General features: G+C 32.0%; 1 protein-coding gene across 3 annotated transcripts in view; it reads left to right on the forward strand.

The window, feature by feature from the left end:
- The window catches only part of mctp1b (multiple C2 domains, transmembrane 1b), a 46,703-nt gene extending 29,650 nt beyond the window's left edge, over positions 1-17,053 (forward strand). For all 3 annotated transcript variants that reach the window (XM_051121100.1, XM_051121101.1, XM_051121102.1), the window contains 10 exons: positions 2,259-2,361; positions 2,714-2,815; positions 2,980-3,054; positions 6,609-6,728; positions 9,319-9,438; positions 11,943-11,999; positions 15,087-15,196; positions 15,296-15,405; positions 15,579-15,676; positions 15,763-17,053. In XM_051121100.1, coding sequence (XP_050977057.1) covers positions 2,259-2,361; positions 2,714-2,815; positions 2,980-3,054; positions 6,609-6,728; positions 9,319-9,438; positions 11,943-11,999; positions 15,087-15,196; positions 15,296-15,405; positions 15,579-15,676; positions 15,763-15,834 — 967 coding nt within the window. In that variant the 3' untranslated portion in view covers positions 15,835-17,053. The remainder of the gene's footprint in view (positions 1-2,258; positions 2,362-2,713; positions 2,816-2,979; positions 3,055-6,608; positions 6,729-9,318; positions 9,439-11,942; positions 12,000-15,086; positions 15,197-15,295; positions 15,406-15,578; positions 15,677-15,762) is intronic.
- Positions 17,054-19,272: the final 2,219 nt, after the last annotated feature.

The raw sequence follows: 19,272 nt of genomic DNA on the forward strand, positions 1-19,272 counted from the left end.
ACTCGCTTAGGTCCTCCCCAGACTTCATTACAGTCAGGTTAGACTGTCCAGGATACACACAAATGTTGCTGACACATGTAAGCGATGTCGCTCTGCTAAAGCAGATTTGGCTCATATGTTTTGGGCTTGCCCCAGACTGTTTGATTACTAGACAACTATATTTAAAACGTTTGAGGCATATATTAAGGATATCAGGCCTAGTTTTGAAACTACCTGAGCAAGGTACAGTCATGTCCAAAAATTGTCAAGATGCTTGCGATTTTGCGTGTCTGCTGGCTAAGAGAAGAATATTACTTGATTGGATATCAAGTAAACCACCTTTAGTTTTACTCTGGCTTAGTTATGTGATGCTGTTTTTGAAATTGGAAAAGATATTCTCTTAGAGAATCAACCAAACATTTTTATTCAGTATGGTCTTCATTGTTGTCACATTTTAAAAAAGGGCGTAACTCTCCCCCCCAAACTAAAACTAAAATTATCAGTGTAATTAAAAAGGCATGTACGCACTGTAATGGTTAACCCAAATTAGGCATAATGGGCTAACAATGATGTCAAGTATTTCCTCATTGTTTGTAATATCAAAACTTTGAGATTTTGTTCTCTATTTTGGAATTTGTTCTTATTTATTAAGGTTACTTCCCTTTTTTTTTTTTTTTTTTTTTTTTTTTTGGTGTTTCTGTGTGTTCTTTGAGGTGGGTTGTGGGAAAGGGGAAAAATCGAGAGGAGCATTGTTAAAACTCTTTGTATGTAATATGTCACTTTGTTTTTCCTTCAATAATAAAAAAAAAATAATCAAAAATTGTGAGATGTCAGAATTCTGAAAAAAAAAATCAGAATTGTGAAATGTAACTTCAGAATTCATAAAAAAAAGTAAAAATTGCAAGAGGCAAGCTCAGCATTCAGAAAGAAAAAAGTCAATATTGATGCAAAAAGATGCAAGCTCAGAATTCAGAGGAAAACAGTCAAAATTACGTGAAGTCATAATTCAGAGGGAAAAAAGTCAAAATTCCATGAAGTCAGAATTCTGAGATAAAAAAACTCTAAATTGCGAGATGTAAACTCAGAATTCATAGAAAAAATTCAAAATTGCATGATGCAAGCTCAGAATTCAGAGGAAAATGTCAAAAATGCAAGATTTTACATTTTGTAATTCTTATTTGTCTCCTCTACAGAATAAAAAAAAAATAATAACTTTGTTTGTAAAAATAATAATAATTTTGACCTTTTATCTTGGAATTAAGAATTTTTATATCTTGCAATTTTGACATTTTTTTTCTCTGAATTCTGACATTTCGCAATTTTGATTTTTTTCCCCCTCTGAATTCTGAGCTTGCATCTTGTAATTTTGACTTTTTTTCTATGAATTCTAAGTTTACAAAATTACAAGATATCAGAATTCTGAGGAAAAAATGTCAAAATTGCAAGATGTAAATTCTAAATTCCAAGATAAAAAGTAAAAATTAAATTTTTTTTATTTTTTAATTCTGTGGAGGAGACAAAGAAGAATTGCAAGATGTAAACACCGAATTCAGAGAAAAAAGTCAAAATTGTAAAAATTAAACTCAGAATTCATAGGTCAGAATTGTGAGATATAAACTTGCAACTGCAAGAAAAAAGTCAGAATTGTGAGATTAAAAAGTTGATTTTTTCTTGGCCGAATATGGCTTCCATACATTGTAGGATTTCAATGCAAATTCTGTTTCATCTCAACTTCATACAGTATTTGTAAATGCAATATACTAATGACCATTGACATTTCTTTCCTCAGAATTCTGAAATTGTGCAATTTTGACTTTTTTCTCCAAATCTGGTGTTTACATTTTGCAACTCTTGTTTGTTTGTTTCCTCCATTGAATAAAAAAAAAGATAACGGTGACTTTTTAATCTAACAATTTAGACGTTTCTTCTCAAACTGTGAGTTAACATCTTACAAATATGACTTTTTTTATGCCAGGTGTGCAACACATTATGCAGAATAATTTCTATTAATAATGAGTATTGACTATCATGATGTGTCATTTTTAATAGATGTTATTCTGCATAATTTGTTCCACACCTTGATATAAAATAAAAAACTGCATGATATATCCAATCAAATCCTGAAGTCAAGTACGACCCCACATAATTTCCCACAGAAATACAGCCCATTATGGCTTTCTGTTTGATGTTGACTTAATACAGTATTTGTAAATGCAATATTACAGTCAAAGTGAATCAAAATGATGTGTTTGACAAACTCTCTCTTTTTCACCCCGCAGCAACGTGAAAGACATTCACTCGGTGCTGGAAATCACCGTGTACGACGAGGACAGAGACCGCAGCGCCGATTTCCTGGGTAAAGTGGCCATCCCGTTATTAAACGTAAGCTCGCCCCATTCAGCTTCTCCAAATTCTTAGATCCACGTGTGTTTTTAAAGGCGCTTTTACAGACGCGTTTGAAACAAATAGACTCGCCGAACGAGATTGATGGCGGCGCGTCTTTAAAAGCGCACACAGCTGGGCCTCCCGGTGCCTGGGTAATGTCTCGGTGACAGAGGGATGCTGGTAATGAGCAGGTACTTGTCAGAGTTGGAAGTGCTGGAAGGAGGGAGGGACGGGGAGGGAATGTGCGGCTGGCTGTTTGATGCTGCCGCTGGGAGATCAGGGGTCAGCCGAGGAGGGGGGTCCGCTGGGGCTTTGCCAGACAGCAGGCTGTCACGTCTTCTTCACACAGATCCGCAACAGCGAACAGAAGGCCTACGTCTTAAAAAACAAGGAGCTGACAGGGCCAACAAAGGGGGTCATCTTTCTCGAAGCAGACGTCATCTTCAACGCCGTAAGTGTGCGCTGCGCCCGGAGCGCTGGATGTTGTGTCTTTTGTTTCCGCTGTGTGTGTGTGTGTGTTTTTTTCTCCACACTGTCGAATATGCAATAATTATTGATGCATAGAGAACTCCAGCGCGAATTAAAACAAATCATGGTGCTTCGTTTCGCTTCAAGGTGAAAGCCAGTTTGCGGACGTTCGTTCCACCAGAACAGAAGTACATCGAAGAGGAGGCCAAAGTCTCTAAACAGGTAAAATAACAAGAGTGTAACTATTTTTCCTTTAAAAGGAATGGTTCACAGATAATGACACCTCCGTCAGTATTGACTCCACTTTATGTCATTGCACAAACCACATGCTGCTATTTTACTGTGTGAAACACAAAAAGTTTTTTTTTTGAAGAATCATTACATAGCTGTTTCTACACAGTGACATTTAAAAGTGGTCAAAAATCTCCAAAAAGGATAAAAAAAAAATCACATCAAAAAAAAAAAAAAAAAAATCTGAATACAAAAGCATTAATAATTTTGTGGTTTTATAATTTTTTATTATTATTATTATTATTTTTTAATATGTATAAATATATTATTTATTTTTAGTTTAGTTTTGACTTATTTTTTAGTTTTAGTTATGTTAGTACATCAATTTAAACTGAATGACAATGAGAAATGTTTCCTTGTCAACCATCTGAAATTTAAGATTTTTAATATTATTTAATATTATTTAATTATTAATATTATTATTTAATTTTCAGCTATCTTTTATTTTAAATACTAAAATGTTTTCTTTTTATATTTTCAATTTTCATTTTAATTTCAGTTCATTTTAATATTTTCTGTACAGTTTTTGTCATTTTATTATTATAAATTTTTATTAATAATAAATGTATATATTTATATGTAGTTTTTTTTTTTAAATCAAATTTTCTTTCATTTAGTCTCAGTTATAAATGTTTCTTTGGCAAATAGATGAAATAAGTTTAAGATTTTTAAAATTTGATTTAATTTTAATTATTCATTTAGTTATTCATCTTCAGTTATCATTTATTTTAAGTATTGAAAATGTTTTATTTTTATATTTTCATTTGTCATTTTAATTTCAGTTCATTTTAATATTTTTAAGAATAGCTTATTATTATTATTAGTATGCATATTTCAATCATGTTTTTATTTATTAATTATTCTTCCAGTTGTAGTATAAGTTATAAATGTTTCTTTGGCAACTAGCTGAAATAAGTTTAAGATTTTTAACATTTTTCATGTTAATTATTCATTAAGTTATTCATCTTCAGTTATCATTTATTTTAAGCATTGAAAATATTTAATTTTTATATTTTCATTTTAATTTAAATTAGTTTTAATGTTTTTTTTAAATAGTTTTTCTCATTTTTATTATTATTTATAGTAGTAGCAGTAATAGTATTATTTTTATATTTCTATTTTTTATTATTATTTTTCTTTCATCCTTAGTTATCATTTATTTTAGGTATTGAAATTATTTTATTTCTTTATGTTTTATATTTTTCATTTTCATTTTAATTTCAGTTAGTTTAAATTATTTTTAATAGTTTATATTATTATTATTATTATTTTAAAATACTATTACAAATACATTTTATTAATTTTTCTTTCAGTTGTAGTTTCAGTTATAAATGTTTATTTGGCAACTAGCTGAAATAAACCTGCCTAAATAACCCTGCTTCAGAAGACTTTGAATATATATTGCACAAGTTCTTCGGACCACTTGGCCACTTTTTTTTTTTTTTTTGAGACTCTCTACATGTGTGTTCCATACATAAAATAACAGCACACGGGTGTGAAACCCCATAGAGGCAAGTAAATAATAACAAATAATATTAAATAATAGCTGAACTGTTCCTTTAATCCAACGGCTGCAATCAAATCAAAACCACCCCAACGAGGGCCGGCGGTCCCATGCCCGCCACACAATAGGCCGACGTGTTTGGGACAGGGGGCGCAAGCGCTGAATCGCTGCGTTTTCCCCCTTGCCCTACCGCTCTAGGTGTTGAATAGAAATGTCAAGCCGGCCCTCATGAGAGGAGAGGGGCCACCCCAGAGGGCCCGGCTGCGGCTCTGCGGCTGTGCCTGCTCATTGTCCTCTCTCTCAATGTGCCTGCGTGACAAAAGCGCTGAATTGGAGGGGCTGGGCTGAATCAGACGCTGTCACAAAGCTGCGCATTGAGCAGAACAGACCGATTCTTCAGTCCTTTATGCCCGTCGCAGTGAAGAGTTCAACCACGGATTCAGCCCGTATATCTAACCCCAGCTGTCAGTCACACCGTCACTTATGGAGATGATTACATTCGCCTCTTTTTTGATATGCATTGAGTTTTGTGCACCTTTTGGGCTGGTTTGCGTTAATCATCCGTATCAGTACAAAGTTTGATTTTCTTACGTACAGGCTTTGATAGAAAATAAAAAGATTTATGTTTTCTACCAAAAAAAAAAAATCTTAAAATAACTAAAAGTTTTTATTTTCTGTTGATGTACACCATTTAAAAGTTTGAGGTCAGTAAGATTTTTTTTTTAATTAATACTTGGATTGATGAATACTTAAATTGATTAAAAGTGACAGTAAAAGTACATTATAACATTTATGAGGTTACATTTGTGTAATTTAATGTTACAAAAGATTTCTATTTCAAATAAATGCTGTTTAATTAAACTTTTTATTCATCAAAGAATCCTGAAAAAATGTAGCATGGTTTCCACACACACAAAAAAATCATAATAAAATAAAAATAAATACTAAATAAACAAATAAAAATATTTTTTATCATTTATCATTGTTATTATTTTTTTTAAATATGTATATATAGTTTATTTATATATAGTTTAGTTTTTATTTCAGTTTTGACAATGAGAATTGTTTCCTTGTCAACTAGTTTAAACAAGTGTAAGATTTTTTATATTTAATTTTATTTTAGTTATTCATCTTCAGTTATCATTTATTTTAAGTATTAAGTATTAAAAATATATATTTATAATGTGCAATTTTTCATTTTTTGTTATTATTATTATTTTAAACATTTCTATATCATTAAAAAAAAATCCTTCAGTTGTAGTTTCAGTTTTTTGTAAATGTTTCTTTGGCAACTAGCTGAAATGAAAAGTTTATGATTTAAATTTAATTATTCATTTAGTTATTCATCTTCAGTTGTCATTTAAGTATTGAACATGTTTATTTTTAAACATTAAAAAAAATTAAGCAGCAACATTTTTCAACATAATAATAATAATAATAATAGTAATTATTATTATTATTATTATTATTGTTTATTGAGCAGAAAATCAGCATATTAGAATGATTTCTGAAGGATCATGTGACACTGAAGACTGGAGTAATGATGCTGAAAATTCAGCAAAACTCAATTGCATTTTAAAATATATTAAGATATAAAACAGTTATTTTGAATTGTAATAATATTTCACTATATTAGAGTTTTGCTGAAAAACTGAAAATCAACTTTTGAATGGTAGTGCATTGTTTTAATGTTTTGGTTGAAATAAGTAACTTATATAAAATGTGTATAATTTATAATAAATGAACTTCTATTACTTTAATTTACAAATTCTTTTTGTTTGAATATATGTCATAAAAATATGTGTTCATTATATAAACATAAAATATATTAATATATTTCAGCAACATATTTAAAGTAGTATTTCCAAATGCATGGTATTGGAGTATTCTCAAATAATGATCATTATTTTTGAATAGGCTGTGTTGTTTTATGACTAACAGCTCTTGTTTGAATTTCTTTCACATATTCTCACATTGTCAGATGCTGCAGCAGAATTTTAACCGAGTGAAGCGCTGCATCCTTTTCCTCATTAACGTGGGCTCCTACATCAACAGCTGTTTTCAATGGGAGTCCCCCCGCAGGAGTTTATGTGCTTTCTTGGTAGGTGGCAAACTCTCTCGTATATACACACCGAAACAAACACACAACCCAAAGAAACTCACTTATTAAAGACTGATAGATGGACGCACACACTGTATGTATTATAGATTGAGTGTGTGTGGTGACTCTTGTGTGTTGAAGGGCTGTGATGTGTGAAGTGTGCTCGTAGTTTAGCGCTGAAGAACCCTTGAGCTAAAACGAGTAGATGTGATCTCTTAGACGCCGTCCCTCTGTGACCTCGTGCCCGACCTCACCCTGCGCCCCCGCCTGCATCGCTCCGAACACCTCAACAGCCCTTCACACGGATCCCTCCTGCGTTCACACACTCCTTTACACACACTTCCCTCCTGTACCTGAAGGAGGTGCTGTAGACTCCTGTAGAGTGTCCCTCACAATAGACTTGCTTCGCTATTTTCATTCGTACCTGTTCATGAAAATTAACTGACCGAGATTTGACCTTCTTTAAACTGTGAAGTTCAGCTCTGGTTTATGCCTATGACTGGAAACTTGAAGTGAAAGTCATTTACAATACAGTAACACAAACTATGAAAGTAAAGGGGTCTGTAAGAAACAGTTTTGCTGCTTAATATTTTTGTGGAAGCCATCAAGAACTTAATGAATCTATTAAAGAACTATTGTTAAACATTATTATTATTATTATTATTTTTTAAATGTTGTATGTTTTTATTTACACTAATAGTCAAAAGTTTTTGAACAGTAAGATTTTTAATGTTTTTTTTAAAGAAGTCTCTTCTGCTCACCAAGCCTGCATTTATTTGATCCAAAGTACAGCAAAAACAGTAAAAAATTTAATTTTTACCATTTAAAATAACTCATTCCTGTGATTTCAAAGCTGAATTTTTAGCCTCATTACTCCAGTTGCATGATCCTTCAGAAATCATGCTAATATTCTGATCTGCTGCTGAAAAAACATTGTATTATTATTATTATTATTATTATTATTATTATGTTGAAAAGAGCTGAGTAATTTTTTTCAGGTTTCTTTGATGAATAGAAAGTTCAGAAGAACAGCATTTATCTGAAATAGAAATATTCTGTAACACTATAAATGTCTTTATAATCACTTTGGATCACTTTAAAGCATCCTTGCTAAATAAAAGTATTAATTTCTATAATTTCTCCCCCTCATGATGTGTATATATATATATATATATATATATATATATATATATATATATATATACACACACACAAATACAAAAGCGTTTTATGTCAGACAAATGCTGATCTTTGGAACTTTCTATATTTATCAAAGAATCCTGAAAAAAATCTACTTAACTGTTTTAAATATTGCTAAGGTTCATGTGACATTGAAGAATCGAGTAATGATGCTAAAAATTTAGGTTTCATCACTGGAATAAATTACATTTTAAAATATATTCACATAGAAAGTCATTATTTAAATAATAAAAAATATTTCACAATTTTACTGCTTTTGCTGTATTTTGGATCAAATAAATGCAGGCTTGGTGAGCAAAAGAGACTTCTTTAAAAAACATTAAAAATCTTAATGTTCAAAAAATTGGTCAATTTTGATCACTTTAAATGCATCCTTACTGAATGAAAGTATTAATTTCTTTAAAAAAAATAAATTTGAAGTGATATCAGAATATTATAATGATATTTTCTCGCAAATGTGAGTTTTTATCTCGCAATTCTGACTTTTTTAAACGCAATTTAAAAAAAATTCTCTGGATTGAGTGATATAAACTCACAATTGTAAGAAATTAAGTCATTTGTGAGACAAAAACTCACAATTCTGACACTTTTCTCGTAAAAAATTAGTTTATATTTCGCAATTCTGACTTTTTTTTTAATGCAATTTAGATTTTTTTTCTCAGGATTGAGTAATATAAACTCACAATTGTTAAGCCATTCGTGAGACAAAAACTCACAATTTTGACTTTTTTTACTCACAAATTTGAGTTTTTATCTCGCAATCTGACTTTATCTCGCAATTCTGACTTTTTCACACAATTCAGACTTTTTTTTCCTCAGGGTTGAGTGATATAAACTCACAATTGCAAGAAAAAAAGTCCAGTTTTGGGGCAAGAATTAGTGAATAAGTCAGAATTGTGAGATAAAAACTTGCAATTCTCAAAAAAAAAGTTACAGTTGTGAGATATAAACGCGCAATTCTGAGAACAACGTCAGAATTGTGACTGTTTCTCAGAATTGCGAGTTTTTATCTCAGAAATACAACTTTATATCTCGCAATTGACAGATGCAAATTTATATCTCACAAATCTGAGAAAAAAAGAACTGTGTGATGTAAACTCGCAATTGCAAGAAAAAAAAATATGAATTGTGAGATAAAAGTCACAGCTGCATTCATTGTCACACACGTGGAAATCACAAACATACACACTACATAGTAATTATGATGAACTGTATTAGTATACTAACTATATTAGAATATTTTATTGTGATGAGTAATAACAATAAATGTTAATAATAATGAATCTCTAATATTTATTTATAAGGACGTATGAAAATGGAATTGCAAAACATCTATTAGTTGATATAATGATTCTCCTAATAAAAATATATATTTGTCCTGATTGGTCAGATTTTTGTGGTGGTGGTTTGGAATTTCGAGATCTACATGGTTCCATTGTCTTTGCTGCTGCTGCTGACCTGGAATTACTTCCTGCTGGCCTCGGGGAAGGAGTCGCGCGAGGGAAGCGTGGTGAGTGCGTTTATGGATGTTGACTCTCGAGTCTAATGATGGCTAAATTTGTGACATTTATCTCCAGCTCATTTTAAGCACATGGTCGTTGTAGGCCGTCACAGGAAATTGCAATGTCTCACCCTGCCCAAACTATCTTTGATTATTTGAACTGACCATCAACAATTCCCAGCTAATAAACAGTTAGGTTATATTGTGCATGCTTATTTTTAAAGGTGTGTGCACAGCTGGAATTGAATGTTTTCATTCCAATTACTTCAGGTAATTAAAAGTAGCGTAGATATATGAGCTCTTAAACGTGCCATTCCACTTACCTGCTGTATTTACTTATCGCATTTTCCAATTAAATTGTGTCAAACTAATTTCATGGCAACGTGAAATGTTGCCAGTCACACTAAGTGTGTACGCAAAACTCCCTGAAAATTGATTCCATTTTAATTGTTAAAATAGCGTGGAATGAGTGCTGATGACTTTCAATGAGCTGCGTTTCTGGAGAGGGTGTTCGCTTCCCAATTAAGCCATCAAAATTTTAATTACATTTTTATTCGGGAGTATCCGGTCAAAGAGTCAGCAGCGATGTGCATCAGATAAATCTCAAAACAATAAAATAATAATTTTCCACTGCTTTGCAAATTAAAATATGGAATTATCTATTTGACCAGCATGAATTTGGATTTTTTTTTGTAAGCTCAATTTCATTTGACGGACACATGACAGACACACAGAGAGAATCGTTTTCACATTCAGGAGATTGACACAAATATACAGTCTGTCACAAACGTGAGCCGTATGCATATGTGTCTTCATATGTGGCCTAATGGCTAATAAATAGCGGGACGGTTCCCATTAGATTGTCATCAGTCTGTATGTGATGTAACATGAGTGTTTAAATGGCATTCTAAACTCCCCAGAGGAAAATGTTATTGCTCAGAGGTTGATCTTTTATCGCTCAAGAGACTTAATGGAATTCTCAGTTATGTTTTATTTAGATATCAACTTCATCTCAGATGTTTCTTTTAGAACTGATGAGAAAAATACAAATGAGATGATTATTGACAGAGTATAAAATGGTAAAATTTACAGGAATGGAAATGTCATGGAAATTAATAAAATATTAAAAAGTCATGGAAGTTTTTTACTTGATAAAATTCAGATAAAAATAATTTTAAATGTAATTATTATTATGGTATTAAAGTAATTAAGAGTGACTGGAAAGGTCAATAAAATGCACTTGTCAAAAGATTTCTGCAACAAAATTAATGCGGATAGCATAGCTCAGATAATTTAGTCTTGGAAGAATTTAATGAGAAATGTTTAATATTGAAGTTAATATCAAGATCTAATTTTTATCTAAGCCCGTTTCTGCCACTGAATAAAAAATTTAAAAACGTTATTGCGACTTTTTATCCCACAATTCTGACTTTTTTCTCAGAATTATGAGATATAAACTCACAATTTTGACTTTCTAACGCAATTTCGACTTTGTTTTTCTCAGGTTTGACTGATATAAATGCACAGTTGTGAGAAATAAAGTTAGAATTGGGAGATATAAACTCACAATTCTGAATTTTTGGGGTTTTTTTTTGCAAACGTGAGTTTATATCTCGCAATTCAGATTTTTTTTTTTTTTTTTTTACAATTTTGTGATATAATTCACAATTGTGAGAAATAACGTCTTAATTGTGAGATATAAACTTACAATCCTGACTTTTTTCTTGCAAATGTAAGTGTTTATCTTGCGCAATTCTGACTTTTTTATAAGTTTATATCTCACAATTGTGACTTTTAACACAATTTTGATTTTTTTCTCAGGATTGAGTGATATAAACTCACAATTATGAGAAATAAAGTCAGAATTGTGAGATATAAACTCAAAATTCAGATTTTTTTTTCTCACAAATGTAAATTTATAACTCGCAATTCTGACTTTAACGCAATTTTAACTTTTTTTCTTAGGACTGATATAAACTTAATTGTGAGAAATAAAGTCAGAATTGTGAACTTACTGACTTTTTTGTTTATATCTCACAATTTCTCGCAATTGTGTATTTTGTGAAATTTTTGAGAAAACTCAGTAGTGAGTTTTTATCAAGCAATTCTGACTTTATTTCTCACAAATGTGAGTTTTTATCTTGCAATCCTGACTTTTCTCACAATCGCAAGTTTATATCTCACAATTCTGACTTTTTCACGCAATTCTGACTTTTTTTTGAGTGATATAAACTCACAATTGTGAGAAATAAAATCCTTTTTTACATTTTTTTTCAGTGGTGGAAACAGGCTTCCATACATACTTATTGTGATTCAAGTTCAGATTGACTTTTGCAGACTTTGGTGTCTTGGCAAATCCGAGCGCAGTTTGAGATCTCTTCTGAAACACTAGAAGAGACACATGTGAGATTACTGGGGTATATTTCTTAGGAGAAGCAGGACAGCAGAGTTTTAGCAGAAACAACTGAAATATCAAAGAGACTGCATTTGTAATTCTTGTCGTTGCTTCATAGCAAGCGATGGAGGACCTTCTTGAGGATGTGGATGAAGATTATGACAAAGACGACAAGGTAACCATACATTTCAATGTGGAAAGGTAACCTCATTACTTCCTTATCAGCGCATTAAGACTCTTTTTTTCCAATTGGCGACATATATGGCCGAAGGTAATCTACTCTCCATTTCTTTTCTATGTGGAATAACGCTATCGTTTGTGGTCTCGTGCGCTCTAGGGGACAGCTGAAAGGTTGGCGTACGGACACACAGTTTAATATATGTGTCAGTGCTTTAGTTTAATTGCACCTGAGGCTTGTGTTGCCAAATATATTCAACATATCCCAGATGTTTAACTCCAGCCGTTCTTGGCGTTCCCATAACCCTTTGTGCGCCACAAGGCAGCCATTAGCGGCCTGACCTTTGACCCTGGGAGCTAACTTGGGTATTTTGGCGCAAATGACCCAGACACCTGTTTTCCATTCATAAGGACCCCTCATAGGCCCGGGCTAAGTCTGGACATATGTTTGCACTTAGCTCAACGCCGGCTGGTCATGAAAATACGGCGAGGGTCGGTATCGCTCTCCAAGCTTTCAGAAATTGTTCCTGTTAATTTATGGGGACAATTGATTTGTTGAACCCCGACTCTGTAAGTTGTTGGAGAAAGAATAACACAACTTGCAGCCCGTCCCACTGATTTTCCAAACGACCCGACGCAGGTGAGAACTGGGGTGCAGAATAAACGCTGTCAGACTGGCTATGATCAAACAAGGAAAAACAAGGGGAAAACACAAGCTGGCATGGTTTGAATCTGCAGTATGAAAAATGACAATCTATTAGATCAAACATTAAAAAAATCCATGAAGTAGTGTAATTAAATTTTTTATTCCCTATTGACAAAGGAAGTTGGGATAGGATATACTGAAGGGGTGTTTCTTTTTTAATAGGCAATAGATGTTAGCTTAAAAAAGAAGAAATCTCTCATGTAGGGCCCTTTGATTTCCGTGATGCGAAAAACACGGACGGAACCATGGAATCCACAGTTTAACATGGAATGTCATGGAATTTGTCAAAGTTTGGATGAATTAATCAAAAGTAGGTCATTACACTTAAATCAAATTGCAATATGGACTAATATTTGTAAATATTAAGCTGCAAAACGATTATTTAAATATGAATTCTGCGTGTTTCTGTTAATGAATGGTGCAGACGTGCAGTTTTGTTTACTACTCTTACTGAAGCGCACATGACACATGCGGTGATATTAGCAGCTGTCTCACTAAACGAGGACATAAATACATGAACAACATCTCCAGAACTGCTCTGAGAGTCACTTCATGAGCATCTGACAGTTTCATTTGAGTGTAAATGTAAAGGTATTCACGGCAACCGTCAAAATTCAGTTTAACGTGAAGACACTGTGGCAGGAATACATTACTATTGTTCAGCAGAATGTATGTAAAACTACTAATGCTACTAAAATTCTTAAAACCTTATTTTTAAGGAATAATTATATATTTCTTCAATGTTTTAATTGTAATAGTAAATCCCCTTTATTTGCCAAAAAATAAAATGTTTAATTTTCATTAATGAAAAGATAAATTAAATTAATGCTGTATGCCTGTATTTTATAACCAGAAAAATGCAAATACACAAAACAGAATTTCTGAGAAAAAGAAACATTTTACAAGGCTATTGTAAGAATAAATGAAACTTGTTTTTAACCATTCAAATAATTAGACATGCTAGAACACAGAATTTGATAACAATAAAACATAAGGTGGGCAAAAATAAAACATTTAATAGGGCCCTAAACATGTAATTTTTGTTAAACTTTTAATAAACTGATAATAAATTGTTTAAGTTTCATTATTTTAATTAATTAGACATGCTTTTTGATTGATAAAATTTTATTTAACCATTAAAAAAGAGTCCAGAAAAATTAGAACGGAAAAAAGCGGAATCCAGAAAAATCAAAACAGAAAAAACGGAATTTGGAACAAAATAAAACAGAATTTTGAAATGGATATGAAACGGATTTCATAGGGCCCTACTCATGTTCATCAAGGCTGCATTTTTTAAATACAGTAAAAACAGTAAAACTAAACTATTTGAATAAATTTTAAAATGTAATTTACTCCTGTGATCAAAGCTGAATTTTCAGCATCTTAACCCCAGTCTTCAGTGTCACATGATCCTTCAGAAATAAATTTAAAATAATGATTTGCTGTTTAGAAACACTTATTATTATCAATGTTGAAAACATTTGTGCTGTTTAAATGTTTTGTGGAAACAATTATACACTTTTTAGGATTATTTGGTGAATAGAAAGTTCCAAAGAACAGCATTTATTTGAAATAGAATCTTCTAGAATCTTTTGTAAAATTGGAAATACCTTTACTGTCACTTTCAATTTAATGCATCCTTGATGCATAAATATTCATTTATTTACAAAAAACATGTTAAATATATATTATAAAAAATCCTCATAATAAAATGCCTATCTCTTTTTTTTGCCTTCTTAACTTACAATTAACTGTATTTTTATTTATAAACATTAACAGATATCTTTATTAAATTAACTTATTGTTATGATTAGTTTTATTATATGGACATTTACTAGAAAATAGAATCAGCCCAACTGCTACTTGCCATTGAAAATCTATTTATGCATCATGTGAACAAGATATTAATATTTATGTTCCATTTTAACCCTCAAAAAAATATTCAAAAGCGCCGAGAACATTTAGAAAAATGAGCACCAGGATATAGCAAGCTCTCAATTTGAATTTGATTTACCGATATTTTACATACAACTTTTGACATGTGATTGAGACGAATTGAAATCTAATGTTTAAGATTATTCCGTTTGGTTCCAAGGAATCGTGTCATTCAGAGGCCCTCTTTTCCATATTAATGAAGCTGCGGTTGGAATCGGAGACTCGCTGCTTTTGTGTTAAGCTACACCAACTAACCTTTTAGTCTAAAGAGAAGAGACACCAGAAAGCAAACAAAAGCTTCCCCAACCCCCACGTCTTTCATTTCTCATAATGCAACTAAACAACTCATGTTACCTTGCTAGAAGATTTCCTCCAGATTTCCAAATCTATGTACGACAAAATGAATTCTGTGAGTAACTGTGTGTTTGTGTGTTCAAACAACAGGACTCAGAGAAAAAGGGCTTCTTGGATAAATTCTATGCAGTTCAGGATGTGATCATAACAGTTCAAAACGCTCTGGATGAAGTGGCCTGCTTTGGGGAACGAGTGAAGAAGTAAGAAGCTTCTATGTTATTTTATACCAACAAAGTTTCTTTTTTAGAAGTAATAAATTCATGTAATCAATACATGGTTTTACTGTTCCTCTCTTTCAGCACGTTTAACTGGTCTGTGCCTTTTCTGAGCTGGTTAGCCATAACAGTGCTATGTACCGGTGCCACACTAATATACTTTATCCCACTACGATACATTGTTCTGGTCTGGGGTGAGAAATCCTTTGTGTATTAAACACTTTCCAAATTATTTCTTTGTTTGTTGACATGAATAACGGCAGAGTACTGTTTTTTTTAATAAATAAAGATGTGCTCTTGCATTCTAATGATTTAAAGGGAAATATTTTGGATATTAGTAGGATATGAACATGCATATCCCACACAGGCATCAATAAATTCACCAAAAAACTTCGGGACCCCTACATCATTGAGAACAATGAGCTGTTGGACTTCCTGTCTAGAGTTCCATCAGATGTCCAGTTGGTAAGTGATCAATACCAATGATAAAGCGACATATTTTCACTCTTTTGCATGATTCACACCAGTTTTTTGCAAAATATACTCATCAGGTTCAATACAAAGATCTCAAACCAGAGACTTCTCAGAGTCCCATCAAGAAAAGGAGAAACAACCCGGGGTAGATCCTGAACTGTAACGTTACGTTTCTAAATCGACGGCTTCCAAAGCACTGTTCACGTACAATACACTGTGAATGTTGCACAGACTTTAAAAAGATCATTATTTATGGAAACTTGCACAACTATAATAGCACAAAACTCAATTGTTCATAAAATGTGCTTTTAATTATTTATATGGCCATTTTTATTCTCTGTCACTGATTTACAATCAGTGTCTTGAACATTTTTAATCAAAGAGACTTAAGTGGAGAAAAATGCTGCAAGCCGGATTCAAACTTGTGTCGTCCACGAGAGCACCACAGCTCAAAAAACATGTGCCTACCACTTGGTCACAGCTCCAGCAAATTGGTCTTTTTAAATGTGATTTTTCCAGTCAGTTAAGGCTATATAATGTGGTTTCTAGTGCAAAAAAATCAGTTTTCGAATAATGAATAATTTTATTTATCCACAAGCACATGACCATGGACCGCAAAACCAGTCATAAGGGTCAATTTTTTGAAATTGAAATTTATACACTGCCCGAAAGCTGAATAAAAAAAGCTTTCCACTGATGTATGGTTTGGAAATCTGGAATCTGATGGTGCAACAAAATCAAAATATTGAGAAAATCCAAGTTGTCCAAGTTCTTAGTTCATATTACTAATCAAAAATTAAGTTTTTATATATTTATGGTAGTAAATTTACAAAATATCTTCATGGAACATGATCCTTACTTAATATCCTAATGATTTTTGGCATAAAAGGAATGGGGACCCATACAATGCATTTTTGGCTATTGCTACAAATATATTCGTGCTACTTATAACTGGTTTTGTGGTCCAGGGTCACATATTATATGGAGAAACTGCATGCTGTGCATCTAAATCAAAAGAACGCATGTGTGCATATAAAAAATGACTGTATACTATGTGGAAAGATTATTTATATTGTTCTGGACACATTTTAGATATCGTATGCTATGATCACTATTCATACGCTATGATGAATGATGAAATTGTGTTTTACTGTAATATTTGTACATTGTGTTGCTTGTTAATGTTTTGTCCAGTGGTCTCTGAGCATGTTAAGCAGATATACTCAAGGAGATAAATTTATGTGCATTTAAAGATAAAAGGCATGTTTATACAGGGCTGAAACCAAACCAAACAAAACAAAACCTCTTTGTGTGAACTTTTGGTTATTTATTTTCAAAAACTAAGAAATAATAGACTTTTTTCCTGAATGTTTCTGGTTTTATTTGTATTTATTGGTCTTCAAAAGTCACATTTGCAATCTATTTTAATTCTGTACTGTATGTACAATTTGAAACTGTTAACTTGTAAAGCAGGACTTGATCTCTTTATGACTATTTTATTTGGCACAATGTGCACTAGTGAATCAAGTAAATAGGGTCAATTTTGATTCCATGATGACTTTAACCACACCCCACAGAAGGAAATAAATCCATTAATTAAAAACAAATTAATACATGCAATTAAACATGGTGCCACGGGGCTTTAAGTGCATATGGCATTGCATAATCCAGTATTTCCTCATTGTGTAAAATGTAGATTGTTAATCATTTGTCCAAGAGCATCCAATTAACTAATCCAGATTAGAGATACAGTATGTGAGATGCATTTGTTGGGATGAGGAAGGGAGAGTAACAGATAATGAATGAGTCATCAGGTGGAGTTTTGTGTCTACATTAACACGTTCATATGGGCAACTAGAAGGTCCATCTCCCAGTTACAAATGAAAGGTTTATAATTAGTTTCTTTAATCTCTGCCTTATTAAATAAATGCTTCTTTGGGAATCAGGACAGACTAATTGAGCTATGAAGGGCATCTTTTTAAAGTAGCAAAAGAGCAGTCTCTCCCATGGCCTGGGCTTTTAAAGGAGATTAATGAGAATTTTAAACGGTCTTGGGTTTCCCTTCTCACTTCTATAAAGACCGATGTAATTCTCCACAGTGTTCCCATTGATGGTTTAAGATCCAGAACAAGATGGTTGAGTAAACACATACACTATAGCTGTATAATGAGTACACTAAACAAAAGAACAAATGTCTGTTTTAATCTAGAGTCAAAGCCATGATGTTTGCTAAAGTAGGAGAAGTTGCAATTTCTTGATTTCGAGTTCAACAAGAGATCTACATTTAAAGTCTCAACTGCTATTTCAGTGTTGGCATTTTTAGGGATTTGCAGTGAATGTTCAAGTCACATTTCCTCCCAAAAGTGAAGAATGAACACTACAATAACAGATATGTTTTGCATCAAGAAAATTACGATTTTTTCATTATGCAATAGAGTATGTATTTATTGCATTATTTGTATTTATTTTTAAATTGTAATCATTGTAAATGCTACCACTATAATGTATAAATATGTTTTATTAAATATTTACTAAATATAATAATATTATTATTTAATATATTCAATATTTTTAGAGACTTTATGATTTTTTTAATCATTTCAAGGTGCTAAAATGTCCATTAATTTATTCATTTAGATGAAACTGATGCTCCAGAAGGGAAAACCATGCATTAAGAGCTGGGGGTGAAAACTTTTGAACAGAATGGAGATGTGTACGTTTTTTATTTTTTTGCCTAAATATCACATTTTTTTATTTAGTACTGCCCTTCAGAGGCTACAGAAGCTACTTACATGTTTCCCAGAAGACAAAATAAATTAAATTTGCCCTAATCTTCAAATTCAAAACATTTTCACCCCCGGCTTTTAATGCATTGTGTTTCCTTCTGAAGCATCAGTGAGTGTTTGAACATTCTGTAATAGTTGCATATGAGTCCCTCAGCTGTCCCCAGTGTGAAAAGATGGATCTCAAAATCATACAGTCATTGCTGGAAAGGGTTCAAAAAATGCTGAAAAAACAAGAATTTGGGGGACCTGAAGATGTTTTCTTAAGAACAGCTGGCAGTTTAACTGTTCAGGATAAGTGAGGGATTCATAAACAACTTTCACTAAACAAAAAACACAGCTGCGGATCATTCAGGTAACAACACAGTATTAAGAATCAAGGAGATGTAAACTTTTGAACCGGGTCAACTATTATATATATATTATATATACTTTTAAATTATTTAAATTATTTACATATATTTGCTTTGCAAAGAAATTACTAACGAAATTAACTGGAGGGAAATTTGTTTAAGTGTTATGAAAATTATGTCACAATAAAATGTGTACTAAAATATGCCTAATTTTCTTAAGAGTTTTGCAAAATATAATTTTATAACATTTAACTTACTTTTTTCTTTGATTTTGGGTAGAAATATGTCTCAGAAATTTTGCGAGGGTCATACTGAAAATCTAAATTAACATTCACAAACAAGAGAAAAGAAAACGGTAAACTTTGTAATAGTCAGCAGCAGACATCAATCAAATTCATTCATCATCATTTGCTATCTGGAAGCATATGTGGCATGCTAGTTGCACACAATA

Source organism: Labeo rohita, chromosome 10 (assembly GCF_022985175.1).
Source record: "Labeo rohita strain BAU-BD-2019 chromosome 10, IGBB_LRoh.1.0, whole genome shotgun sequence".
Lineage (NCBI taxonomy): Eukaryota > Metazoa > Chordata > Actinopteri > Cypriniformes > Cyprinidae > Labeo > Labeo rohita.